General features: G+C 40.2%; 2 protein-coding genes across 2 annotated transcripts; both read left to right on the plus strand.

Annotated features, from left to right (window-relative positions):
- Positions 1–4,798: 4,798 nt before the first annotated feature.
- LOC115688796 (G-type lectin S-receptor-like serine/threonine-protein kinase LECRK1) lies at positions 4,799–6,211 on the plus strand. Its single transcript, XM_030614718.1, has one exon. It carries the CDS (start codon positions 4,799–4,801, stop codon positions 6,209–6,211), a length of 1,413 nt encoding a protein of 470 aa, XP_030470578.1.
- A 572-nt stretch (positions 6,212–6,783) lies between these two features.
- Positions 6,784–7,586, plus strand: LOC115688749 (G-type lectin S-receptor-like serine/threonine-protein kinase LECRK3). Its single transcript, XM_030614656.2, has one exon. It carries the CDS (start codon positions 6,784–6,786, stop codon positions 7,408–7,410), a length of 627 nt encoding a protein of 208 aa, XP_030470516.2. The 3' UTR covers positions 7,411–7,586.
- The last annotated feature ends 15,918 nt before the right edge of the window (positions 7,587–23,504 follow it).

Consider the following 23,504-nt stretch of genomic DNA (forward strand, 5'->3'; position numbering starts at 1 on the left):
TGCGGGCTCTGCAGGTTCCCTGTATCCAGCAAGGCCTTCCCCACTCAGGACAAGGATTTCCAGTCCACGGGGTCTACCACTTCAGATTCTTCCAATTCTCTTCATTTCCAAGTCCTCGACTGATTTGACCAAAAAAAAAAAAGGTTCCTCGGCTGCCACCAATCAATATCTTAATGCTCGATTGCCATCATGTGAATCCTATATATCAAAAGATGGATACAGTAGTGCTGGTCACTTTCGACTCATGCTACTGTAACGATAATGCGAAAGGTCCACCGATGACAATTCTAGTCCTAGCCCCATGTTTTTGTTTCGCATTCCAGGACACTGACGAGGCTTCCAGACGGAAATGATTTCCCGGGACATCGTTTTGGTGTTTGGCCAATGTCTCTTTCAAGCACACACGGACAACTTAAGAATAAATAAAGACTTGTTTGAACGGGTCAGTCCCCAAAGAGGACTCCCCAAGTTAAATCCGATTGGCCATCACAGGGAATTGGAAGACACGTATCGGTCCTACGAAGGCGACCCTCGGCCTACTACTAGGCACGAGATGGAAAGTATACGAATCGCTGGATTCAATAGACCCTCACGAGAGATTTCACCTTATCTAAGAGTTCAGAAGTGTTGACTTACCCGTGGCCGAACTGAACCTCATGCAAGTACTCACGAAGACAAGATTGAACAATTTTCCTTAATGTTCCAAATCCTCGAATGAGAAAGCATGAAACAGTATTTAAACAAACGGGTGTTGACACCTAAATTTTGACTAAGCATTTAGTGATTAATTGCATAGAAAATTAGGGATTAAATTTTAACCCCTAAACAAAAATATCAAAATCACATAGCATATTGTTTAGGATCATATAGTTTAATTGCATTCAACATCGGACCGGCGGCAGTGAATAAGTTGAAAATCCATTGCATAAATCAAGCTCGAGTACCGAACAAAGCTCGTCTCGCTCGGAAGACGGGGGCCGAAAATCACAAGTCTAAAAGGCCTTGGTTGTCTTAATTTGAGCTTAAATCATCCCATCAAGCTTAATTAGAGAAAAACCTAAATTAATTCGGCCCATTTGGAATTAAATAAAAACTAAAGGATAAAAACCTAAGCCCATTAGGACTAGGAAGCCCGGCCAATTTACCCCTCAATCAAGGGGGCTCTCATAATTTTTAGTGAACACAATTTCTGAGAACAAAAGAGGCACAAGTGAGCGAGAGTAAGAGTGAGAGGAGAAGACAGCCGCACGTGCCACGCGGCCGCCGCACCAATCGCTGTCGCGAGTGCCCGTGTCCCGCTCAAGTCCGTGCCGCCTCACGCCGCGCCCTCTGCTCACGGCCAGACCTGTGGCCGTGAGTTGCCGCCGCTGTTTCGCCACTGGTGCCGTCCCCGGCGTCACACCAGTCGCTGCCGCCGCGCCAACGTCCTTGCTGCACTGGCCGCTGCTTAATGAAGACGAGAAGCCGCTGCATCGCTGAACATGGTCGAGCATCCTTTGCCGCAGCGCTTCAGCCTTGAAGAGCAGCCAATCAGCCTTTGTGTGATTCGTGGGTGATACGCAAAGGAACAGGAGGGGGCCAAAAATCGTGAGTGAGAGTATAGAGAGAGGGCCACACAACTTACGTACACGGCCACAAAGCGAGAGAAAAAACAAGATAGAAAAGGGAGGCGCTGGTTTTTGTCCTCTTCCTGGATTGTCTCACCGTGAGTTATAGGGAAAATCGGGAAGTTCTCCTGGCAACTGGACCAGGTCTTCAAATCGTGGCTGTGCCTCACGCCACTGTGTGCCTTTTGCCATCATGCTCACTTGTTCCGAAGACCCAGCCCTGACGACCAGCAAAGCACCAGCACCCGCCAATTTCCCAATGTGTCCGATATTGTCCTCGCCAAGTCACTGCTTTAGCCACATCTGAATCTTTCTCGTTGCAGATTTTCTCAAGTCAAATTGTAGTCCAATCCCGATGCTGCCTTCAACGTTTGTCCAGCAACTTCCGCGGTGATCGATTGCCATTACAAGCGAATTTTCTTAGGCGATTCCACGGTATCCAGCTCTCGGCTTTGCCTTGCACCGTCACGCGGAGATTCCTTGATGTTAACTCAGCCTGCCTCACGGTCGGCCACACCATCACCTTGGCTGAGCACCACACCGCATGCCAAGGTGACGAGCTATTGATCCAAGCCGAGCTCCGTCGTGAGCACCCCATTGCGAGCAGCCCGAGTCGAGTTGCTGGCCGCGATCCAGCCGAGCCACTCCTGACTGCCGTCACGCCCGCCATCGCCGTCACTGCCACCGTCGATCCATCGGCCACCGTCCCGATCCACGATCCCGATCCGCCGCAAATTAAAATTTGGAAAGAAATCCGCAAATCAGGTAAAAATCTCTATCCTGTATATTTTCAAAATATTTAAATTTTTAGTTTGAATATTTTGAATATTACGTGAATATTACGTGATTGACTAGATACCTTAGGATAATGTTTGCTTTATCCGCAATGTTTTAAAATACCCAAAATTAGGAATTTTTCCTAATTTGGCAACGTATCCGGACGACTATCCGACCTTATCCCTAAGGTACGATACGCGGCGATACGGAAAATCGTTATCTTATCCATAATCACTTGGATACGATAATAGATTTTATTCACTTTCCAAATTCGAACAATTTACTTTCCGTCGATATCTATAACCCTATAGATATGACCGTTAGTTTGATTTCTTTTCCTAATCCAAATTTGATAAGAAGAATCTTGCTGATTGCGTGGATTGTTTGAGTGCGGTTGTTATCTTTATTTGATTGCTTTCTTTTTTAAATAAAGAAAATCCAAAAATATGTTAGTTAGAATTTAAATTAAAAGTTTGCATACTTAAAGAATCCTAAATATATCCAAGAGAGTAAGATAATTATTCGATTTAAATTGGGATTTAGACTAGCATATTTCCTAGTTTAAATTAGAAATTGTTTTAATCTTTGTGGATTATTTAGGATATTTAGATTTCGAATTTCCATGAAAATCTCAAAAAAATGAGTCACTTTAGGACAGATTAAGATAGATTGCATGTTAATTTAGATATTTTTTTATTCCAAATTTTATGAGAAAAATGCCAAAAATAAATCATTTGTCTGTCATTAGAATTATGTTACGTCGTCGCATGACATATAGTTTGCATGCTAGGTTGCATTAATCACATGTCATTTTTTGCACATCATTGTATATAGGTTAGTTTGCATTTTAATAAAGCGCAAATCCTAAAAAACATCTTGAGTGCCTTGCTTTGTTAATTAGAAATCATATTACGATTGTCTGTGTGATTTTCTACTAATAATGCAGATGCTTGCGTTGCATTAAGGTACGTCATTCTCCTAATCTTGCAATCTATTTATTGCTTTCTTGGGTGTTAAATTGGTGGTTTGTGCACCCGCATGAACACTTCACATGTTAATAATTAGGTAATAAAATGGATCTAGACTATCTGCATAAACATTTTTGAAAAGAAAAGGTACCAAAAGGGCATTAGACTAGATCTAATGTAACCAAGTCCCCGAGCTTAGAATCTCTGATTCGTAGGAATAAAACATATCTCCTTATGTTTTATTTAGGTTTCTAATCGACCTACCACAAATATATTAATGGCGATTCCAAGTATGAAAACTTTTGTATATGAAAAACTTAAACTCTAAGTTGCGAATTGGTAAGGTTTGGAAGGGCCCGAGTTAGGCTTAGTTTTAATAATCCATTAGCCTGAGAAATTTAGGTCGCGATAACGGGTCATATTCAAGCATCCATTAAGAGTTCACATCATTTTGTCAGCAAGTTTTGTCAATCAATCTTAAGACACTTAGCAACGAGGAGAGAAAAAGAGGGAATTGCATTGTGCTGATATATGTCGAAGTGGAATTATTTTCTTAGTTTTCGTTCGTTTCGTGAAAAATATGAGATTTTTGGAAAATATTTTCCAGGAAGGCATTATTCAGGAAAATGACAATATTTTTCGATATTCGGCTAAAACCTGAAAATGAACTAGAAAATATTTTCCATCATTTAGTATCTGATTTGATTTTCTGAAAAAAATTTCCAAAAATTCAAAATTTTTAATTAATTTCCTTTTTCTTTTCTTTTCTTTTTTTCCCTGTTTTTCCTTTTTCTATTTGCTTCTTCCTCGGCCGATCGTCAACCACGATGACGGGTGGCAACCAGCCATAGGCGAGCTTGAGCCTCGCCCAGCTCGCTGGCCTCGAGCAAGCTCGACCTCACTGGCTTCGGGCGAGCTCAACCTCGCTGGATCAGGCGAGGTGGAGCCTCACCACAGGCTGGTCGCCGGCCGCTGCCGTGGCTAGTGACCGGCATAGGAAGAAGCAAAGAGAAAAAGAAAGAAAAGGAAAATTAGAAAAGAAAAGAAAATATTAAAAATTCGATTTATTTTTAAAATAAAAAATAAATAAAAATAAAAGGAAAATGTGTTTCGTGAAAGAAAGTGCTTGGTCTACAGGTGAAAGAAAGTTGACGGAAAAAGCGAAAAATATTTTCCCCACTTTTTGAAGGCGTTTTTCTCCATCGGTGGAAAATGTTTTTTTTTACTAGTTTATTTTTTGTGAATCGAATGCCGAAAAATCCGAAAAAGATTTTTCTGAAAATTATTTTCTACCAAACAATCGGTCTGCCGGTCAGCAGAGATGACGACATATTTGCATTTGGATGCTGAGCTCTATAAAGCACACCCACGAGCTTAGTCTTCACACCACAAGGCTGTGTACACCGAACTTCCATTTCACCGCACAGGCACTCTCTCTCTCCTGTTATGGCAGCTCCAATTTTGATTTTCCTCCCGTTGGCATTCCTGTTCGTAACAGCAACTTCCCAGGGACAGAAAAACATCAGCCTCACCGACACTCTCACGCCCACCTCCAAATCCTCATGGCTCTCACCTTCCGGTGTCTTTGCGTTCGGATTCTACCAGAGAGGCAACGGTTTTTACGTGGGAGTCTTCCTTCCGGGGACTTCGAATAAAATCGCGGTCTGGACTTATGGCCGAGATAACCCTCCGCTTCCAAGCAATTCCACTCTGCGTTTTGACAGCAGTGGCAAACTCGTTCTGCAGTCAGCACAAGCACAAGATGCATATGTCGCCACTCCCATCGGTACAACTGCTTCGGCTTCAATGCTCGATTCGGGGAACTTCGTTCTTTACAACTCTAGCCAGGGCGTCATATGGCAGAGCTTCGACTGGCCGACGGATACCATTTTAGGCGGTCAAACTCTATCGGCAGAACAAAAGTTGCATTCGAGTGCTTCGGTCACAGATCCGTCTACGGGTCTCTTTCTTGCAATCATGCAGTCAGATGGAGTTCTTGCGTTATATCCTGTGGGTACTCCATTCACTGGCGCGTACGGTTACTGGGATTCAGGTAGACCTAATAATGGTACGAATGTGACGCTACATCTCGAGGATGATGGGTTTCTCTACCTATTGAAACCCCCAAGCATATACCTTTCGAATTTCACGAGCCCGGGAGGTCCTAAAGAAGATATGATCTATGTTGCGAGGATTGACCCAGATGGGCTTTTCCGGCTATACTCATATAACACAACCAGGAAGGACGATTGGCCCGTTAAATATAATGTCTCAATCGACAGATGCAGCCCCAAGGGCATATGCGGGCTTAATGCGTTTTGTACGAATATTGATCAGGATTATGCGTGCCCGTGTCTTCCAGGATTCGCATCTGTGAAGGACAGCAACGGGAATGCAGGGTGTGAGAGGAACTTCACCGCAGAAAGCTGCAAGAACCCCCCGGCCAGCTACGACATGCAACCTGTTTCTATCACCATATGGGAGGACGCCACGTATTCCGCTCTTACATCGCTGACCCAGGACGAATGTGTAGAGGCGTGTCGGCAGGATTGCAATTGCGAGGCTGTTGCATACAATGCCACTCAGTTCTGCAGCAAGCAGAAGCTTCCTCTAAGATTCGGGGGGAGACTCATCGGCGGGAACAACTCACTACTTTACGTCAAGGTAGGTAATGCTGGATCTGGAGAAGACGGAAGAAATGGCTGTGAGCAAAAGTATACTCGGAGAGAAATTCTGATTGCAGTTGCATCATCTATTGCTTTTGCAATCCTAATGCTGGCGGTGTCTGGACTCATTCTTTACAAGAATCGTGTCTGGGTTTACAAAATGCTTCCAAAGGAGGGATTTCAGAACAATTAAAGATGTTGCTCCTACGGCGTATACTTTTGAAGACCTGAAGAAAGTGACCGGAAATTTTTCGGAAGAGATTCGCAGGGGAGCATTCGGAACAGTCTACAAAGGCACGCTGATGAAGGATCTGGACAGCAGCAAAGCCGTGGCTGTTAAGAAGCTACAGAAGATATCATCCGACGGGGAGAGTGAGTTCCAAGCTGAGGTGAAAACTATTGGAAAGACTCATCACCGGAATTTGTGTTGAATGAGTCAATGTTTGAATTTGTCCATGTTCTACGTGGTCAATAAGCTGGAGAATGTTTCTGTTGCTATTCTTCAGGGGTTTGTTGCAGCACGTTGCTGCACATTAGTGAGTCTCTTCTGTTGCTATTTTTTTGGCTATGTTTTAGCTGTTTCCGTTGCTGCTCTGCTTATATAAAGAGCTTGTGTCAGATGAAGTAGGGGGTTAAGGGCAATAAAGCATTCGTTTTCTCCTCTGTTTGTTTTCTTCTGAGTCTTGTGACTTTTATTTTAACAATTTGGTCCGACTGCTAGGTTATTGTCATGATAAAGAGAATAGGCTCTTGGTGTATGAGTACATGAGCAATGGGTCACTTGCCGATGTACTCTTTAAAGCCGAAAACCAAGCCAGTTGGGATGTGAAAATGGGAATAGCTCGGAATGTTGCCAGAGGCCTTCTTTATCTACATGAAGAGTGTGAGACGATCATTCATTGTGACATAAAGCCTCAGAACATATTGATAGATGACTACATGCAAGCGAAGATTTCTGATTTTGGGCTGTCGAAGCTGCTGAAGCCAGAACAGACCAATACCACAACAGGAATACGGGGAACAAGGGGGTACGTTGCGCCGGAGTGGCACAAGAAACTGCCAGTGACTGTGAAAGCGGACATTTCCAGCTTTGGAGTTGTGCTGCTGGAGATCATCTGTGGCCGAAGGAATGTGGATAGGACCCTTCCTGAGGAGGAAGTCGTTCTCGAGGAATGGGTTTACTCCTGCTTCCTGGCTGGCAAGCTGGATAAGCTGGTGGATTATCAAACTATGGACAAAAAGCAATTGGAGAGGATGGTTAAAGTCGCACTTTGGTGTATCCTAGAGGAGCCATCGCTTCGTCCTTCAATGAGAAAGGTGCTGCTGATGCTTGAAGGCACGGTCGACGTTCCAATCCCTCCTTGTCCTACTTCCTTCCTTAGTGTCATCTGAATTTTCTTAGGAAATGCACTTTATCACCACCAAAAGCTGCTCGGGTCAGAAATAAATTAAGTTATTTATACTATAAGCATTTCAAGTATCTCTAGGTTCATCCATCAGTGCGCATTGGTCCTATAAAATTCTTCCTTCTTACAGGAAGTAAAAGAACTCCGAGTTCATTTCAACAATTCCTTTCTTTCCTGTGGTGGCAGATAGAAGTTTATCAGTATGGTCCTGTTAGTTGCCCATGAAATTAAAAGACCATAGAATGCGTATTGAGGGAGAGGAGACAGCAAGGTTTCGCCTATGGACAAATTGCCCATTTAATTGTTTGATGCTGTTCTGACCGATCAGCTGACATCATGTGAATAATCGACAGAACTTTCCATGTTTCAACCTTAAACTGGCTTGCAGAAATTCAGAAATACTCAGAGACATGAAAAATTTGCCAGAGTTTCTTTGTTGCCCTCCTAAACAGGATTCGCACATCTTTACTGTGTTGACAATATGAGATCTAAATGAGTTAGCTTTTTGTATACTTACAGAGGATATCAAACATCTCTAGTATGATCAGTGCATTGAGAATCAAACTCAAATTCGATACAAGAAAGGGTACAACTTCTCATTCCTTTTGATTGTTCTCCTTAACTAATGCAATTCATATCTCAGAATGAAGATCAAATATCAGTTGATCAACATACATTGACATTTTCGTTCTTTGATTAGTAACAAACACAGAAATTAAGCGTGTTCTCTCAAATTACTAAAGTGAAAACCCAAGGAGGTTCTCTTTCCATGTAGCATCTTTACAGTTTCTGCTCAATTTCTCTTCAAAATTTGGAATTCCAGGTTGTTTTAACTATCTTTTTAATTGCACATAGCTGAGGTCAAACGAACCTACTCTCTGTGCCCTTCTTATAGAACGGCCCATCATTGTTCAAGGAAGACAAAACTCCAAATACTTTTTCTCGCAGTCTCTTTGAAGCTTCTCTTCTTTCTCCGATTTTGACTCGTGAATCAGCTTCTTGACGCAGGTTGTTGAACTTGAAGTCCTCAAAGACACGGTTCTTTGCAATTTGTGCATTGGCTAAGTCCATTTTTACAGATGATTTTAGAGTGAATAAATAGTGACATAGGTACCTACTGCAGCTATCTGCAGTAGTTAATAAAGGATTTTTCAAGCTGCTAACTTATCATTGTAGCCCACTACTTTGCTCATAAAGCCGGCATAATACGCAGGTGGACAGACTAATTTCGTCCAGAGCTATTCAAAGATGGGTCAGAGAGAGGAGTCCTTTCAACTCTAGCTTTTACTTCTCAGAACTTGGAATACAAGATTGCTTCTCACGTTTCACATTTCTTCAAATCTGTTGAGTCCACTAATGCAAAATCAAGGCCTTCACCTATGTTTTCATATTAATGTATTTAACCTCAAGAAGTTTGCTACTTGCGTGTCATTTTAATATAAACATCCTATTTCTGCAACGTTTCTTGCAAGCGCATATGCTTTCTCAGAGCGCATTGACTGGACCAGCTGAAAGACTTCTTCTCAGTTCTCTATTGATTGAACCATATGCCAAAAGCAAACACATTCCCATTTACATGGTTACCATTACAAAGCATAAGCAAGATCAGATTCTTCACCGGACAAGCTCGACTCAAAGGCATTTTACCTGTTATGACCAGTTCCCATTTCTTTCTCATCCCATTGCATTCATGTTCCCAACAGTAACTTCGCAAAACCAGACCACGAAAAGCCTTGGCTCTTCTCTCACACCCACCACCAATTCCTCACGGCCCTCACCTTCCGGTCTCTTTGCATTTGGATTCTACCAGAGAGGCAGTGGCTAGTCAGTCGGAGTCTTCCTTGCAGGAGCTATAGCCGTGGTCCGGACTGCCAACGGAGACAGTCCTCCAGTTCCAACCAATCCAACACTACGTTTCACTATTGATGGGAGGTTTGCTCTGCAGTCAGCGCTAGCAGAAGAGACTTATGTTTCTCCTAAAAATATTGCCGTTTCAGCTCCTACGTTCGATACAGGGAATTATGTTCTTTACAACTCTAAGATGGATGTAATATGGTAGAGTTTTGATTCACCAACGGATAGCCTTATGGCAGACCAGCATCTATCAGCAGGTGAACAGATGTTCTCGAGCAGTTCCACCGCTGATCGATCGAAAAGCATCTTTCGTAAAGGAGAATGTGTTTGCTTTTGGCATATGATTCGACACCACAGGTCATAATGTAAGGAGTATCACCAGAGAAGGGCTTCCTAAAGAAGGGAATGATCTATCTAACGAGAATCGATGCAGATGGGAATTTGCGGGTATGCTTGAACAACACTACCAAGAAGGGTAATTTGTCCACTGTGTGGTCATCCACTGACCACAAATGCAGCCCCAAGGGCATCTCCAGGCTCAATGGGTTCTGTGCAAACAAAGATCGAAATGACGAGTGCTTGTGCCTTAGAGGATGTCACATCTAAATCGTATGCTCAGGAAGAGATGAAAAGAGTTAAGCGGAGCTTTTGCAGAAGAAATTGGCAAGGGAGCATTTGGAAGTCTACAAAGCAAGGCTGCCGATAACTACAAAGTTTTTTCTGTTAAGAAAGTATACAATATCTCATCTTATGTGGAAAGAGAAATCCAAACTGAGGTGAAAATAATTAGGAGGATGCATCACCCGGATCTCATCCGTTTACAAGGTTACTGTCTAGATGGGCCTAACAGGCTTTTGGTGTACGAGTACATGAGCAATGTGTCAATGCAGATATACTTTTTACACCTGAAGAGCAACCATGTTGGGAAGAGAAAATAGGACTTGCTCGAACATAGCTAAGGCCTCCTTTATCTCCCCGATGAGTGTACAACTCATATCATTCACTTTAAGACGCAGAACATACTGATAGATTAGTATAGACAGGCAAAAATATCTGATATTGTGTTATCAAAACTGTTGAAGCCAGATCAAACCAACACAATCACAAGCGTCAAGGAAAGAGGGGGTGTGTCACGTCAAGAGTGGTACAAAAATCTACCAGTGACAGGGAAAGCCGACGTTTCCAGCTCTGCAGTCGTGCTTCTGGAGATCTGCTGCCGAAGGAGTGTGGATTGGAACTGTCCCGATGAAGAAACCGTTCTTGGCCGGTGAGCTGGAGAAACTAGGACATGATGGATTGATTGACAGAAGACAGTTTGAGAGAATGGTGAAAGCGGGACCTTGGTGCATCCTAGGAGGGCCATCACTTCGTCTTTCGATGAGAAAGGTGCTGCTGATGCTTGAAGGCACGGTCAACGTTCCGATCCCTCCTTGTCCAACTTCGTTCTTCAGCTCCATCTAGACTTTGTTTCTTTTTTCATTTGTTTTGGCTAAACATATAGACTTTGTTCACAACTGCATTCATCGCCATCAAGTACTGCACTTATCTCGGTTTACTCTTGCGAAGAAATGATACGTTTCCTCCTATGTTATTTTTTCTTGTAGGACATAAAATAATCTGAGTTGATTTCCCTTCCATGCTATTTTTTATTTTAAATTTGCAAAGCTGTTCTAAGTCATTGGCTGCCCCCGACAAAGGTCGAGAAAACTTTCCAATTTCAGTTGTTTGTATACTGGGTTAATACAAACCCAGAGTTATTGATGGAAGGAAAACCTTTTCCATTTTTCCCCCTAAGTTCCTCACCAAGCTGAAAATGTGCCCCAGCTTGCCTGTCGAATCTCATGAACCACATACATTTAAGAAGGTGGTATCCTAAATAATCGCCTTCTATACACCTCGTGAGTCGAATCTCAAAGGCGTGGCCGCTTTTCGTGACGGTTTCCTTATCGGAAAAAAAATTAAAATTCCTATTAACACTATCAATGAATGATAAGGAATGAACCAAAAAAACAGAGACATCAAGTAGGTGTCGATTGAAAGAACTGTATCGATGACCCAAAGAGATGATATCAAGCGGAGAATATAAGTCTGCAAGCACGTTCACTGACTGATTGAGATATAACAATTAGCTTCAGAACCATCAATTGTGCTATGGGATCATGTCTATACAAACCATAACATTGTGATGACCCCATGCAGCTACACTTTCTGGTGTGCACTTCGGGCATCAGTCTGGCTACATGATTTCACATCAATAAAAGTGTTGTAGCTGGCAGGTATCACCTAGAGGGGGGTGAATAGGTGATTTGAGTGATTTTGAAGAATTTAAAACGAAAAAGATTTATAATCAATAAAGTTTGAACAATATTCAGATTCTGAGTATACTAGTGTGCAGTGTAAACAATATAATGAGAGATTAGGAGTAGAGAGAACTGCACACAAGAAGTTATAATAGTTCGGCTTAGATCAAGCCTACGTCCACTCTCCCACGCTGACAGCCTACTGGCTGGATTCCACTATGTGATTAAAGGGATTACAAGATCTGAGTGATATCACTCGGTGAATGATAGAATTCTCTATCTCACACAATCACTTTTACAAAATATCTCTCAAAATCTCAGTAGTTAGCTCAGGAAGACAAGTAATAAAATCGGAATGTGCTCAGACTTTGGACTTGTTGATTCTTGATTTGGTTCTATGCCTTCTGCTCCTTATTGATCTCTTTTTATACTCCTCCACTTCCAAACTAGCCGTTGGACAGCGTTCAGATGATCATGTTCCAATCTTTACCTTGGACAGATTTGTATAAAATGGATTGAGTAGCCGTTGGTTGACAAAATCCGAATCCCACTGAATCTGGTCGCCCATACAACAAAAATCTTGATTTCCATAAGTAGAGTTTTATCCGTTGTGATATATATTTGTCATAATGTTTGATTGTCAATCAATTAGCCTTAGATTGAGTCAATCAATTCTTTCCTTTTGTGAAATTCACACCAGATCATTAACCGTTATGTTTCGTTCTGAATAAATTCTGAGTCTGAAGAATTTCTGGTTTTTGCTTTACATTCAGAACCTGAGTCAGCGTAGGTCTTCAGTAAAATCTGAGTATCTATTTCAGTAGAGTCTAAATTTCTCATTTTGAAACTCGTAGAGTCTGGAGATTTCCTTCTGAACCTCGTAATGTCTGAGCGTCCAGAAAGTTAAGTTCTCTTGAAGTATTAAAGTTGTCACTTCCATAATATATTTATCTGGATCAAAATACTTCAGAGTACATATCAGATTTACAAGATTAATGTGGATAGTTTTGTCAACTACAAAATTTATTAGGAAATTTCCTAAACAAAAAAGCGCTCATATTTAGTTAAAAGCACTCTGCTACGTGATCGCACATGGATAAAGGCACTCAGGTTCAGTTGAAAGCACTATGATCTTGACATGGTAGACAAAAGAGACAGGGCCTTGACACAGCAACTCCTGAATCTTGATGCTGTCCTGGGCTCTTGAAGACTTGAATCTCTTCTATACCTGTTTCTGTCAGCTGGGTATGCGTCATCCCTCTGCCACCTACCCATTGCCATCATTTTACAGCTTTTGCGAGGGCCTCGAAAAACGCCTTTCCCAGCCACCTCCTCCCCGATCACGACCTTGTCCCTTGATTTCGAGCCAGAACCCATTGAAACCTGCCTCCTCTTCACCCCTAGAACCTGCCTCAGATAAAAAGAACGGACAAAAAAAAGAAGAAGAGAAAATCTTCAATAGAAAATGAAAACAATGTTTGCAGATTTCAGGTTCGACATCGCTCTTTATCTCGTCAATATTCACTCGTATATTGCAATAGCACGCGCAGAGACCGAATCGTCGCATAAAAGAAAACACGACACGAGCTCATGCACGCGAGAAGCGCTGCGTCGGCCTCCCCGTCTGTAATAATGGGCCCAGCTAGCCCAAGTCTCTTAAAGACCCAAGCCCCAGCTCATTTCCCTTTCTTCTTCAGCAGATGCCAGATGGGGCAAGAGGACTCAGCGGACAAAACAAGGGGAAATCAAAGTGAGCTCGTCCCATGAACAGGAATAAAAAAACGGGGGAAAACGAGGAAAGAGGAAAAATCTTCGTGCGTAGCGGAACCGAATATCCCGACAAGCCGAATCAACTCCGAATTTCGACGCCCGATAAGTATTCGTATCCATTATTCGTTTAATATGTGTAATTTTCGAATTTAGATCGTAAATTTGGAGTTATGTGAATTATGAGCTACGGAGTTCGATTTTGGAGTTACTAAACTGTAGATTTATATGGAAAATATAATTTAGGGTGCTGTGGAGCTTTAAGGTTGGACGAAAATCGATTCCGATGTACGATTTGATAGGAACGGATTTTTGAAGTTTCGAGTGCGAGCTACACATAGCGGGCAATACGCTTAATGGACAAAGATAGACATTTGCTATAAATGAGTTTCTTCATTAGCAAGTAGGAATCAATTGGTCGATGAATAAGTGTAGTTTAGTCAAGTTGTTCATTAGAATAATTTATTACTCGGATAATGATATCGTTTTTTGATTAATTGATAAGAATACGAGTTTGGCGAGGCTAAGTGCATGTCTCTTGTCCCACATTGCCGAGGGGGGAGTCCTGGGCTAGGTAATAAGGCTTGGAGTTCTCTCCTCAGTGTAACGCGTTTTAAAGCCATGAGGGTTAATGGGCCCAAATCGGATAATATTACACAGTGATAGCCTCCCGGGGTCCTTACACTTATGACGGACGCCCGACTTGGAGCCAGGCTTGGCGTGGATGGTGATGGCGACGGAGGAGGGAGGGACGGGGCGTAGACAAGAAGGGAAGCTCCTGGCGGACTTGCTGCGGCCGTTCGGAAGAGGACTGCGATTTGATCTTTCCTCACCGGAGGCATTGCTTCGACGCTTTTAATGTTTGCTTGTTCGTCTTTAACGTGCGTTGCTCCTGTAGCACACTATTTCCGGCAGCACGACTCCATAGCTGTAATATTCGCCTTTGCGGATACAATGGCCTTCCTCTGCAGTTCCGATGCCAATTGGTCCCTTGTACCTCTGACTTTAGTTTTTAGTACCGGTTTGACTTGGCATTAAGAGCTTCGCTAGGCCAAAATCCGAGATTTTTGCGGTCCGAGATGATGTAGCTAGCAAGGATCACCTAGAGGGGGGTGAATAGGTGATCTTAAACAATTTTTGTCAAATTATGCGGAAATGAAAAAATACAGTTGAGTCTGAATAAACTTCATATTCAAGACAGATTATATAGACGGTGCTCTTGATGTGCAGTGTGTAAATTAAGAGATAAGGGATAGAAAAACTGCACACAGATTTATAGTGGTTCGGCTTATAGTAAGCCTACGTCCACTCTCCCACGCTGACAGCCTACCGGTTGGATTTCACTATGTAATCAAGAGTAATTTACAGATTCTGAGTGACAGCAATTTTGTGTATGATAGGACTCTCTATCTCACACAATCACCCTTACAAAGTATCCCTCAAGATCTTAATTTTTGGCTTAGAAAGACAAGACAAATCATCGGAGTATGCTCAGACTTTGGACTTGTTGATTCTTGATTCTGTTCTCCTTCTGCTGCTTGTTGATCTCCTTAAATACTCCTCAACTTCCAAACTAGCCGTTGGACAGCTTTCAAAGGATCATCTTCCAATCTTCACTTTGGACAGATTTGTATAAAAAGGATTGAGTAGCCGTTGGATGACAGAGTCTGAATCCCGCTAATTCTGATCGCCCATACAATCAGAATCTTGGTTTCCATAAGTAGAGCTTTGTCCGTTGTAATGCATACTTGTTGTAGTGTTTGATTGTCAATCAATTTGTTTGAGATTGAGACAATCAAAACTTTCCTTCTGTGAAGTCCATGCCAGATCACTAGCTATTATATTTCGTTCTGAGTTCTGCGTCTGAAGAAATTCTGTGTCTGCGTCTGAAGAAATTCTGCGTCTGCGTCTGAATAACTTCTGCGTATGTGTCTCAAAACTAAGATTGTGTGGGTCTTCAATAACATATGAACTTCTTATTTTGCCAGCTTGTAAAGTCTGAAAAACTTTCTTCTGAGCTTCCATAATATATATATATACATACCTGGAACAAAATAGTTCAGAATAAGTATCAGATTTACAATAACATGGAAGGTTTTGTCAACTTCAAAATCAATATGAGTTTTCCTCAACAATCTCCCCCTTTTTTATGGTGACAAAACTTCATTGCAGATTGAATCAATTTGAAATAAATAAGCATATTAAGCGCATGAAGCACAGATTGAAATTTAAAGAGCAAACTCTATTGAGATCTGTGAGCTTCTTCTTCCTTTGTATATAACCTGTATATGATCTGCATATTAATGTTAGCATGGCAAATCTGCATATAATTTCTCCCCCCTTTTGTCATCAGCAAAAAATAATAGATAGAATGAAGCATTGATATAAATTAACCAAACAGTTTAACAATAAGAATTGTTAAAATATTACAGACCAAGTGAAAAAAAGATGGTTTTTGAGAAAAATGGTTAAAAAGCAGGCTATTTCTTGGAAGGGGTTCGAATGAGTTGAAAATTTTCCAATATGGAGACAGCTTCCTCAATCTTCGAAGAGCATTCACCCATAGCTTTGCCCATGTTGGTTGAGCACAGAGCAATAGCTTCCTCAAGATCTGCTTTGTCTTTTGCTGCCTAAAGACGTTGAGTCTTGCTGTTTTCCTCAACAATTGTCTGTAGATTCTTCACATCTTGTTCAAGTGAAGCTTGCTTATCTTTGATTTCGAGCAAAAGAGTTAAGATGGTCAGATTGTCTGAGAGCTGTTCTTGGACATTAGCTTGTTCAGTCTGATCGAACTCAGTTTCCGCTTCTGATGGAATCTCCCCCTGAAAAGGTGCTTGATCTGCAGAAGCATGTTCTTCAGAATCAAGAGAAGATTGACTTACATTTGTCTGCGGTGGAGCAATGTATGGAATTATCCGAAGCAGATTAGAGTCTTCAGTTGTTGGTTCTGAAACAATAGCATCGGGTTCTGAAGAAACTAGTTGCCTCTGAACATAGTCCTGGCAAGCATTTTGTCCTAGGTCAAGATTTTCTGATTCATCTTCTTCATCTATAAGGAGAAGTTTTCGACGTTTTCTGTACACTTGAACAGATCTGGTTGGAATGAAGTCGTCCTGGACCTTCTCTTTTCCTTTGCAACTACCTTCTTTCTTCTTTGCTGGTCTTCCTTGAGGAGATGATGCTTCAGAATGATCTCCAAGGGTTTCTCTTGGTCTTTGTCCTGGTGACTCTCTATTTTCTTTGGCAGCAAACTGCTGGAAATTCATTTTGGCCAACATCTTTTCTCCAACAAACATTAGAGAGACAAATGTCTTGTATAATTCATCAGGGACAGAAATGTGCAAATAAACAAATATCCTGGATATTAATGCACCATAGGGAAGCTGACCTTTGTCCTTTAGCACAGCTCTATACATATGAAGAATAATTGTGTGTGGAAGAGAAAATGGGACTGCATGCAGAATTGCCCAAATAAGTTTGACCTCAAATTTGGATAAATCAGTCTTTGATGATGCTTTGGGCCTAAGACAATTGATAATGATCTTATGTAAGATCACTGTTTTCTTTGTCAAATCTTGATAAGTAATCATCATTTTCGAACCTCTGGAAAAGTTTGGGTTTTCTGAGGCAGCTTTAGAGGCTTCTTCTTCACTGACCTCTATAGGAAGAAACTGACGATGTGGAACCCCAATGATATCACCCAATTGAGCAGCGAATAGTTTATAGTTCTTATCCCCAACAGAGAATTGAATGCAATCAGGGGACAGAATGGATAAGTTGGAGTAGAAATATGCAGTTACTTCTGCATACATATGCGCAGACTGACGACAGAATTCAGTCAATCCCAACCTGTCAAACTAATGTTTGACAAAAATTCCAGACTTTTCTAGAAAATCGAAATCAACGCTTCGATGGTTCATAATTCCTCTTGACAGCAACGATTTATAAAAATCATTATGCTGACGATTCCTAAAAAGATTGCCTTTCCCTTTCACTTCATAAGCAATCCCCAATTTCTTTTCAAAATGATGAACAATCCTGGCGTCATCGTCCTCCCTTATTCTCGAGAAACTAGAATATCGGCTTGGAGACTTAGAGCTTGAGACAGAAGTGATCTTTTGAGAAGATTCACCAATTTTTGCTTTCCCTTTTTCAGAAGAACTTTTCGTTTGTTCAGAAGTAGATACATTCTGAAGAGAGGAATATTTTTCCACAAGCTGCAATTCTGACCTAAAACCATTATCCTTTAAACAGGCAAATAAAATAGATTCGGAAGTATTACCTCTTTTCAATCTTTGGTAAGTTTTCCAAACGTGTTTCAGATCTTTGAAAAAGAAATCTGTTTTACCAGAAGTTCTTTGAGAGGATGCTGGAGGAGTGTCATTCGAAGATGGCTGCCTCTCAGATTCTGTCTCTGAATCAGTGATTTCCATGAACTCTGAAGGTCCTAAGTACTGTGAAACTCTATTCTGAATTCTCGATGACCGTCTTTTGGAAGCCATGGATGATCGAGCGAGAGTGTTTTGGAACATAAAGGTTTGATCTTTGAGAGAAGGAAGATGGAGAAGGAGACCGCTCTGAGAAGGTGAGAGTCGGAAGAGAAAAGGTTCGTACTGATAGGGTTTTATAAAAAGGAGAGTATGGTTTTTAGAAAGAAAAGACACTTTTAGAAAAAAAAAATGAATTAAATATTTAGGAAGGAAATATTTTTTTTTAAGCACAAACAATCACGTCAATATTATAACAATATAGAAAGCACAATTAATCAGATAAATTAGAATACGTACCTGATTTGCTTCCTAAAGTAATGAAAATGAAAATATCCTGCCAGAGATGCCAAAAATATACCCGCCAAAATTTGAATGAAGGACGTACCTTTCTTTGTGAGTCTGAAAAGGACATTCAGACTGAGAACATTTGAGTTTGAAAAAATTCCTGTCTAACAGATACTTCAAGAAAATGGATAAGTAATACATAGTTTATTTCTAATGTACTCAAATGAAGACTTATCAAGAGGTTTGGTGAATATATCAGCTAATTGATTCTTAGAATCAATGAATTGAATATTCACATCACCGTTCTGAACATGATCTCTAATGAAGTGATGCTTAATTTCAATATGCTTAGCACGTGAATGAAGAATTGGGTTCTTGGTCAGATTAATAGCACTTGTGTTGTCACATTTGATTGCAACACTTGAATCTTCAATAGCAAAGTCTCGCAATCGCCGCTTCATCCATTGCAATGCAGTGCATGCAACTTCCCAAAGCTACATATTTCGCTTCTCGTAGAAAGTGCAACCGTGTTTTGCTTCTTTGAGTACCAGGATACTAACATATTCCCAAGCAGTTGACATGTACCTGTAGTACTTTTCCTGTCCACTTTACATCCAGTTAGATCAGCATCAGAATAACCAGTAAGAGTAAAATCTGAATCTTTGGAATACTAAAGTCTTAACATTGGATAAGTTCCAATGTATTTGATTATCCTCTTAACTGCAGAAAAATGTGATTCCTTTGGGTCGGATTGAAATCTTGCGCACATATAGACACTAAAAAGTATGTCAGGTCTAGATGCAGTAAGATACAATAATGAACCTATCATGCTTCTATATACCTTCTGATGAACCTTTTTACCATTTTCATCTTTGTCCAGTTTGGATGAATGAGACATGGGAATGTCTGTTTTCTTGCAATTCTGCAATCCAAACTTCTTGACAATCTCCTTTGCATACTTCTCTTGGCTGATGAAAGTACCACCTTTGGTTTGTTTTACTTGTAGGCTGAGAAAGAATATCAATTCGCCCATCATACTCATCTCGAACTCAATCTGCATATTCTTAGAAAATTCTTTGCAAAGCAGTTCGTTAGATGATCCAAAAATGATATCATCAACATAAATTTGAACAAGGAAGAAATCCTTACCTTTTCTTTTAATAAATAAAGTTGTATCAACCTTACCTTTGATGAAGTCATTCTGTAGAAAGAAGTTACTTAACCTCTCATACCAGGCACGAGGAGCTTGTTTTAGATCGTAAAGGGCCTTTTTGAGTTTATAAACCTGATCAGATCTTGTTAGTTCTTCAAAACCAGGTGGTTGTTCCACATATACTTCTTCTTTGATATATCCATTTAGGAAGGCACTTTTCACGTCCATCTGAAACAATTTAAAATTATGGAAACAAGCATAAGCTAAGAGTAGCCTAATGGCTTCTAACCTGGCAACAGGTGCATATGTTTCATCATAATCTATACCTTCTTCTTGAGAATAACCCTTTGCAACCAGTCTTGCTTTGTTTCTTGTGACTTTCCCTTTGTCATCTAGTTTGTTTATGAATACCCATTTTGTTCCAATTACTGGATGATTTTTGGGTCTTGGCACAAGTTCCTATACTTCGTTGATTATGAACTGCTGAAGTTCCTCCTGCATAGCTTCGATCCAGCTTTCATCTGATAATGCTTCTCCAACTTCTTTTGGTTCTATTTCTGATATCAATGCCAAGTTGCTGATGTTCTCGTTGTGTTTAGATCTGGTCTTGATGCCATCTTCTATTTCTCCAATGATGAGGTTCTTCGGATGACTGGATTTATGTTTCCAGTTTTTGTCAAATCTTTCCTTCTGAATATTATCAGACTCTGAAGGTTCTAATTGAGTCTGAATTGTATCTTCTTTTCCTTCTTCTACAGATTCTACGATCTTTGGAGATTCTTGTTGAGCTTCTGATAACTCTTGAATGATGGGAGATGGTTCAGATTCATCTTTGTGAGTCTGAATATTTTCATCAAACCTTACATTCATTGTTTCTTCCACAGTCTGAGAATTCTTGTTGAAGACTCTGTATGCTTTACTTGTAGTAGAATATCCAAGGAATAATCCTTCATCTGCTTTCTCATCAAACTTACCAGGGCAATCATTTGGATTTTTTAGAATAAAGCATTTACAACCAAACATACGAAAATGAGATATTGGGCTTTCTACCTTTGTAAAGCTCATAGGGGGTTTTCTCAAGAATAGGTCTGAGAAAAGCTCTGTTAATGATATAATATGCTGTAAAAACTGCATCTGCCCAGAAATGAAAATGAATCTTACTGTCAATCAACAAAGTTCTTGCCATTTCTTGCAAAGAACGATTTTTCCTCTCCACAACACCATTTTGTTCTGGTGTATAAGGAGTAGAAAATTGTGTTAAAAGCCATTTTCCTCACAGAAATCTAAAAAACTTTGATTTTCAAATTCTCCCCCATGATCAGTTTTAATGCAGGAAATGGTATAGCCCTTTTCATTCTGAACTCTTTTTGCAAATTTTGAAAAGTATGAAAATGGTTCATTTTTATGAGCAAGGAAGAACACCCAGGTAAATCTTGTGAAGTCATCAACAATAACTAAACAATACTTCTTACCACCAATACTTTGTGTTCTGGTTGGTCCAAATAGATCCATATGAAGAAGCTGCAAAGCACGATTAGTTGAAACATGATGTATAGATTTAAAAGAACTTCTTACTTGTTTTCCTAGAGTACAGGCATTGCATAACGCTGTTTTCTTGTATTTCAAATCTGGCAGACCTCGAACCAATTTCTTGTTTGAGATCTTTGAGATTTGTTTCATACTGATATGCCACAATCTTCTGTGCCATAGTTCTTCATCCTCCTTGATTGAGATCAAGCAATGAGTGGAGTTTGGATTGACATCTAGAAGATAAATATTGCCATGTCTTCTTCCTGTGAATGTTTGAGAAGAATCTTTGCTTGTTCCTGAGCATGTGTTTTCTTGAAAGTTGATTCTGAAACCTGTGTCGCATAGTTGGCTAATGCTTATTAAGTTGTAGTTGAGTCCTTTTACTAATGACACATCATTGATTGTGAGTCCTCCAATTTCAACTGTTCCTTTGCCAACTATCTTTCATTTGTTACTTCCTCCAAAGGAAACTTTTCCACCATTCAGACTTTGTAGTTCAACGAATATGCTTGGATCTCCTGTCATGTGTCTAGAACATCCACTGTCTAGGTACCACTTTCTTTTTCTTTTTATGGTAACCTGCAAAAGTCACAACATCTCAAGTTTTCTTTGGTACCCAAATTTGTTTGGGTTCTTGAGTATTAGTATAGGCTGTCTTAACAAAGTCTCTTCGAATAGGTCTCCAGACCTTAGGACATTCATTCTCAAAATGTTGTGGATCTCCACATTTTGAGCACTTAAGAGCACTTCGGCCAACATGTTTGACAAAATTCCTTTTGAAATGATTTTTTGACAAAATTCCTTTTGAAATGATTTTTATAAGCTTGTCGAGGAGGTGTTTGTCTTAATCTCTCCTTGACCTTTGGAAAATCAATTAAGCTATCACTTTCCTTTACAAATCCGAGACCAAATTTGTTGTAGTAAGGAATTTGGATAGAAATGATATGCTTCAAGGTTTCTGAACCTTTTGAAAACTTGGAAGTAATTTCTGAAACTTTCTTTTTCAAAACAGCATTTTCTTTGGAAAGAAAATCTCGACTTTCCTTGACTTGATGATATTCTTTTTGAATGAAATCGATTTTTTCTTTTTGTGAAACATCCTGTTGCCTTAGTGATGAATTTTCCTTTTTCAAAGAAGAGATTCTTTTAAGAGCAGTTTTAAATTCAAAGCATAATTCATCAATGTAATTTGATACTTCAATAGGCATATCAGAATGCTTTACCTCAATTTTCACTTTAGGATCAGAATCTGAATCTGAGTCTGAGTCTGAGTCTGACTTAGCCATTAGACAAAAATTTAAGATATCTTCATCACTGTCTTCGCACTCTGTATCACTCAAGGTTTCTGCTTTTAAGGCTTTCTTTGCTTTCTCAATTTGGTCTTCTTTTTCAGAGGTGGACAATTTGGCTTAATATGTCCACGTTTCTTACAGTGAAAGCATATAACATCCTTTGATCTCTCTGTTTCATCGAAAGACTTCTTCTTCTCAAAAGGCTTCTTCCCTTTGAGGTTTCTTCCTTTGATCTTTATTTTTTTATACTTCTTTATAAAGAGAGTTAGTTCTTCATCGTCAACATCTTCATCTTCAGAATCTGCATCAGAATCAATGTTAGTTTTTAATGCAATTGACTTATTACCTTTGGATTCATTCTCCTCATTCCGTTGCTCAGTTTCATATGATTGAAGAGTTCCAATTAACTCATTCACTGATAGAGGCTTGATCCTTTGTGTCTCTCGAAGAGATGTTTTGATATTATCCCACTGCTTTGTCAGTCCTCTCAGTAGTTTGTTGACTTTCATTGCATCTGGGACCGGTTGTCCTTGATATGCAAGACCGTTTACTATGTCAGTAAACCTGTCATATAAATTAGCAATTGATTCTCCAGGCTTTATTTTGAAGGATTCATATTGACCAAGCAAAAGATTGATTTGAGTTTCCTTGGCTCGATCTGTTCCTTCATAAGTAATATGGAGAGTATCACAGATTTCCTTAGCTGATTCACAAGCAGCAATTTTTTTATATTCAATAGGTGATAAAGCACAGTAGAGAGAATAAATTGCTTTGGAATCTAAAGTTTCTCTTTTAGATATCTCAGTTTGAGATAATGGAGGATCTGCTGCTTTGCTTGCATCTGCCTTTTCTTTTAAATTAGAAGATTTTGGATTGACTCCTCTGATGATGACATCCCATTGCATGTGATCAATCGACTTTATGAATGCCTTCATCTTATTTTTCCAGACATTATATTCCTTGCCATCGAAATATGGTGGTCTGTTGTTGCTCTGTCCTTCAATGAGCCCTGGCGCACCAAAGCTAGCCATGTAGGCCGTTAACTCAGAAGTAAAACACTTCAATAAATGAGCAACCTCCTCTGATACCAATTAATGTAGCTAGCAAGGATCACCTAGAAGGGGGTGAATAGGTGATCTTAAACAATTTTTGTCAAATTATGCGGAAATGAAAAAATACAGTTGAGTCTGAATAAACTTCAGATTCAAGACAGATTATATAGACGGTGCTCTTGATGTGCAATGTGTAAATTAAGAGATAAGGGATAGAAAAACTGCACACAGATTTATAGTGGTTCGGCTTATAGTAAGCCTACGTCCACTCTCCCACGCTGACAGCCTACCGGCTGGATTTCACTATGTAATCAAGAGGAATTTACAGATTCTGAGTGACAGCACTCTTGTGTATGA

This window comes from Syzygium oleosum, unplaced genomic scaffold, assembly GCF_021117445.2.
Source record: "Syzygium oleosum isolate NSW1041296 unplaced genomic scaffold, Sole_v2.1 Sole_v2.06, whole genome shotgun sequence".
Taxonomy (NCBI): Eukaryota; Viridiplantae; Streptophyta; class Magnoliopsida; order Myrtales; family Myrtaceae; genus Syzygium; species Syzygium oleosum.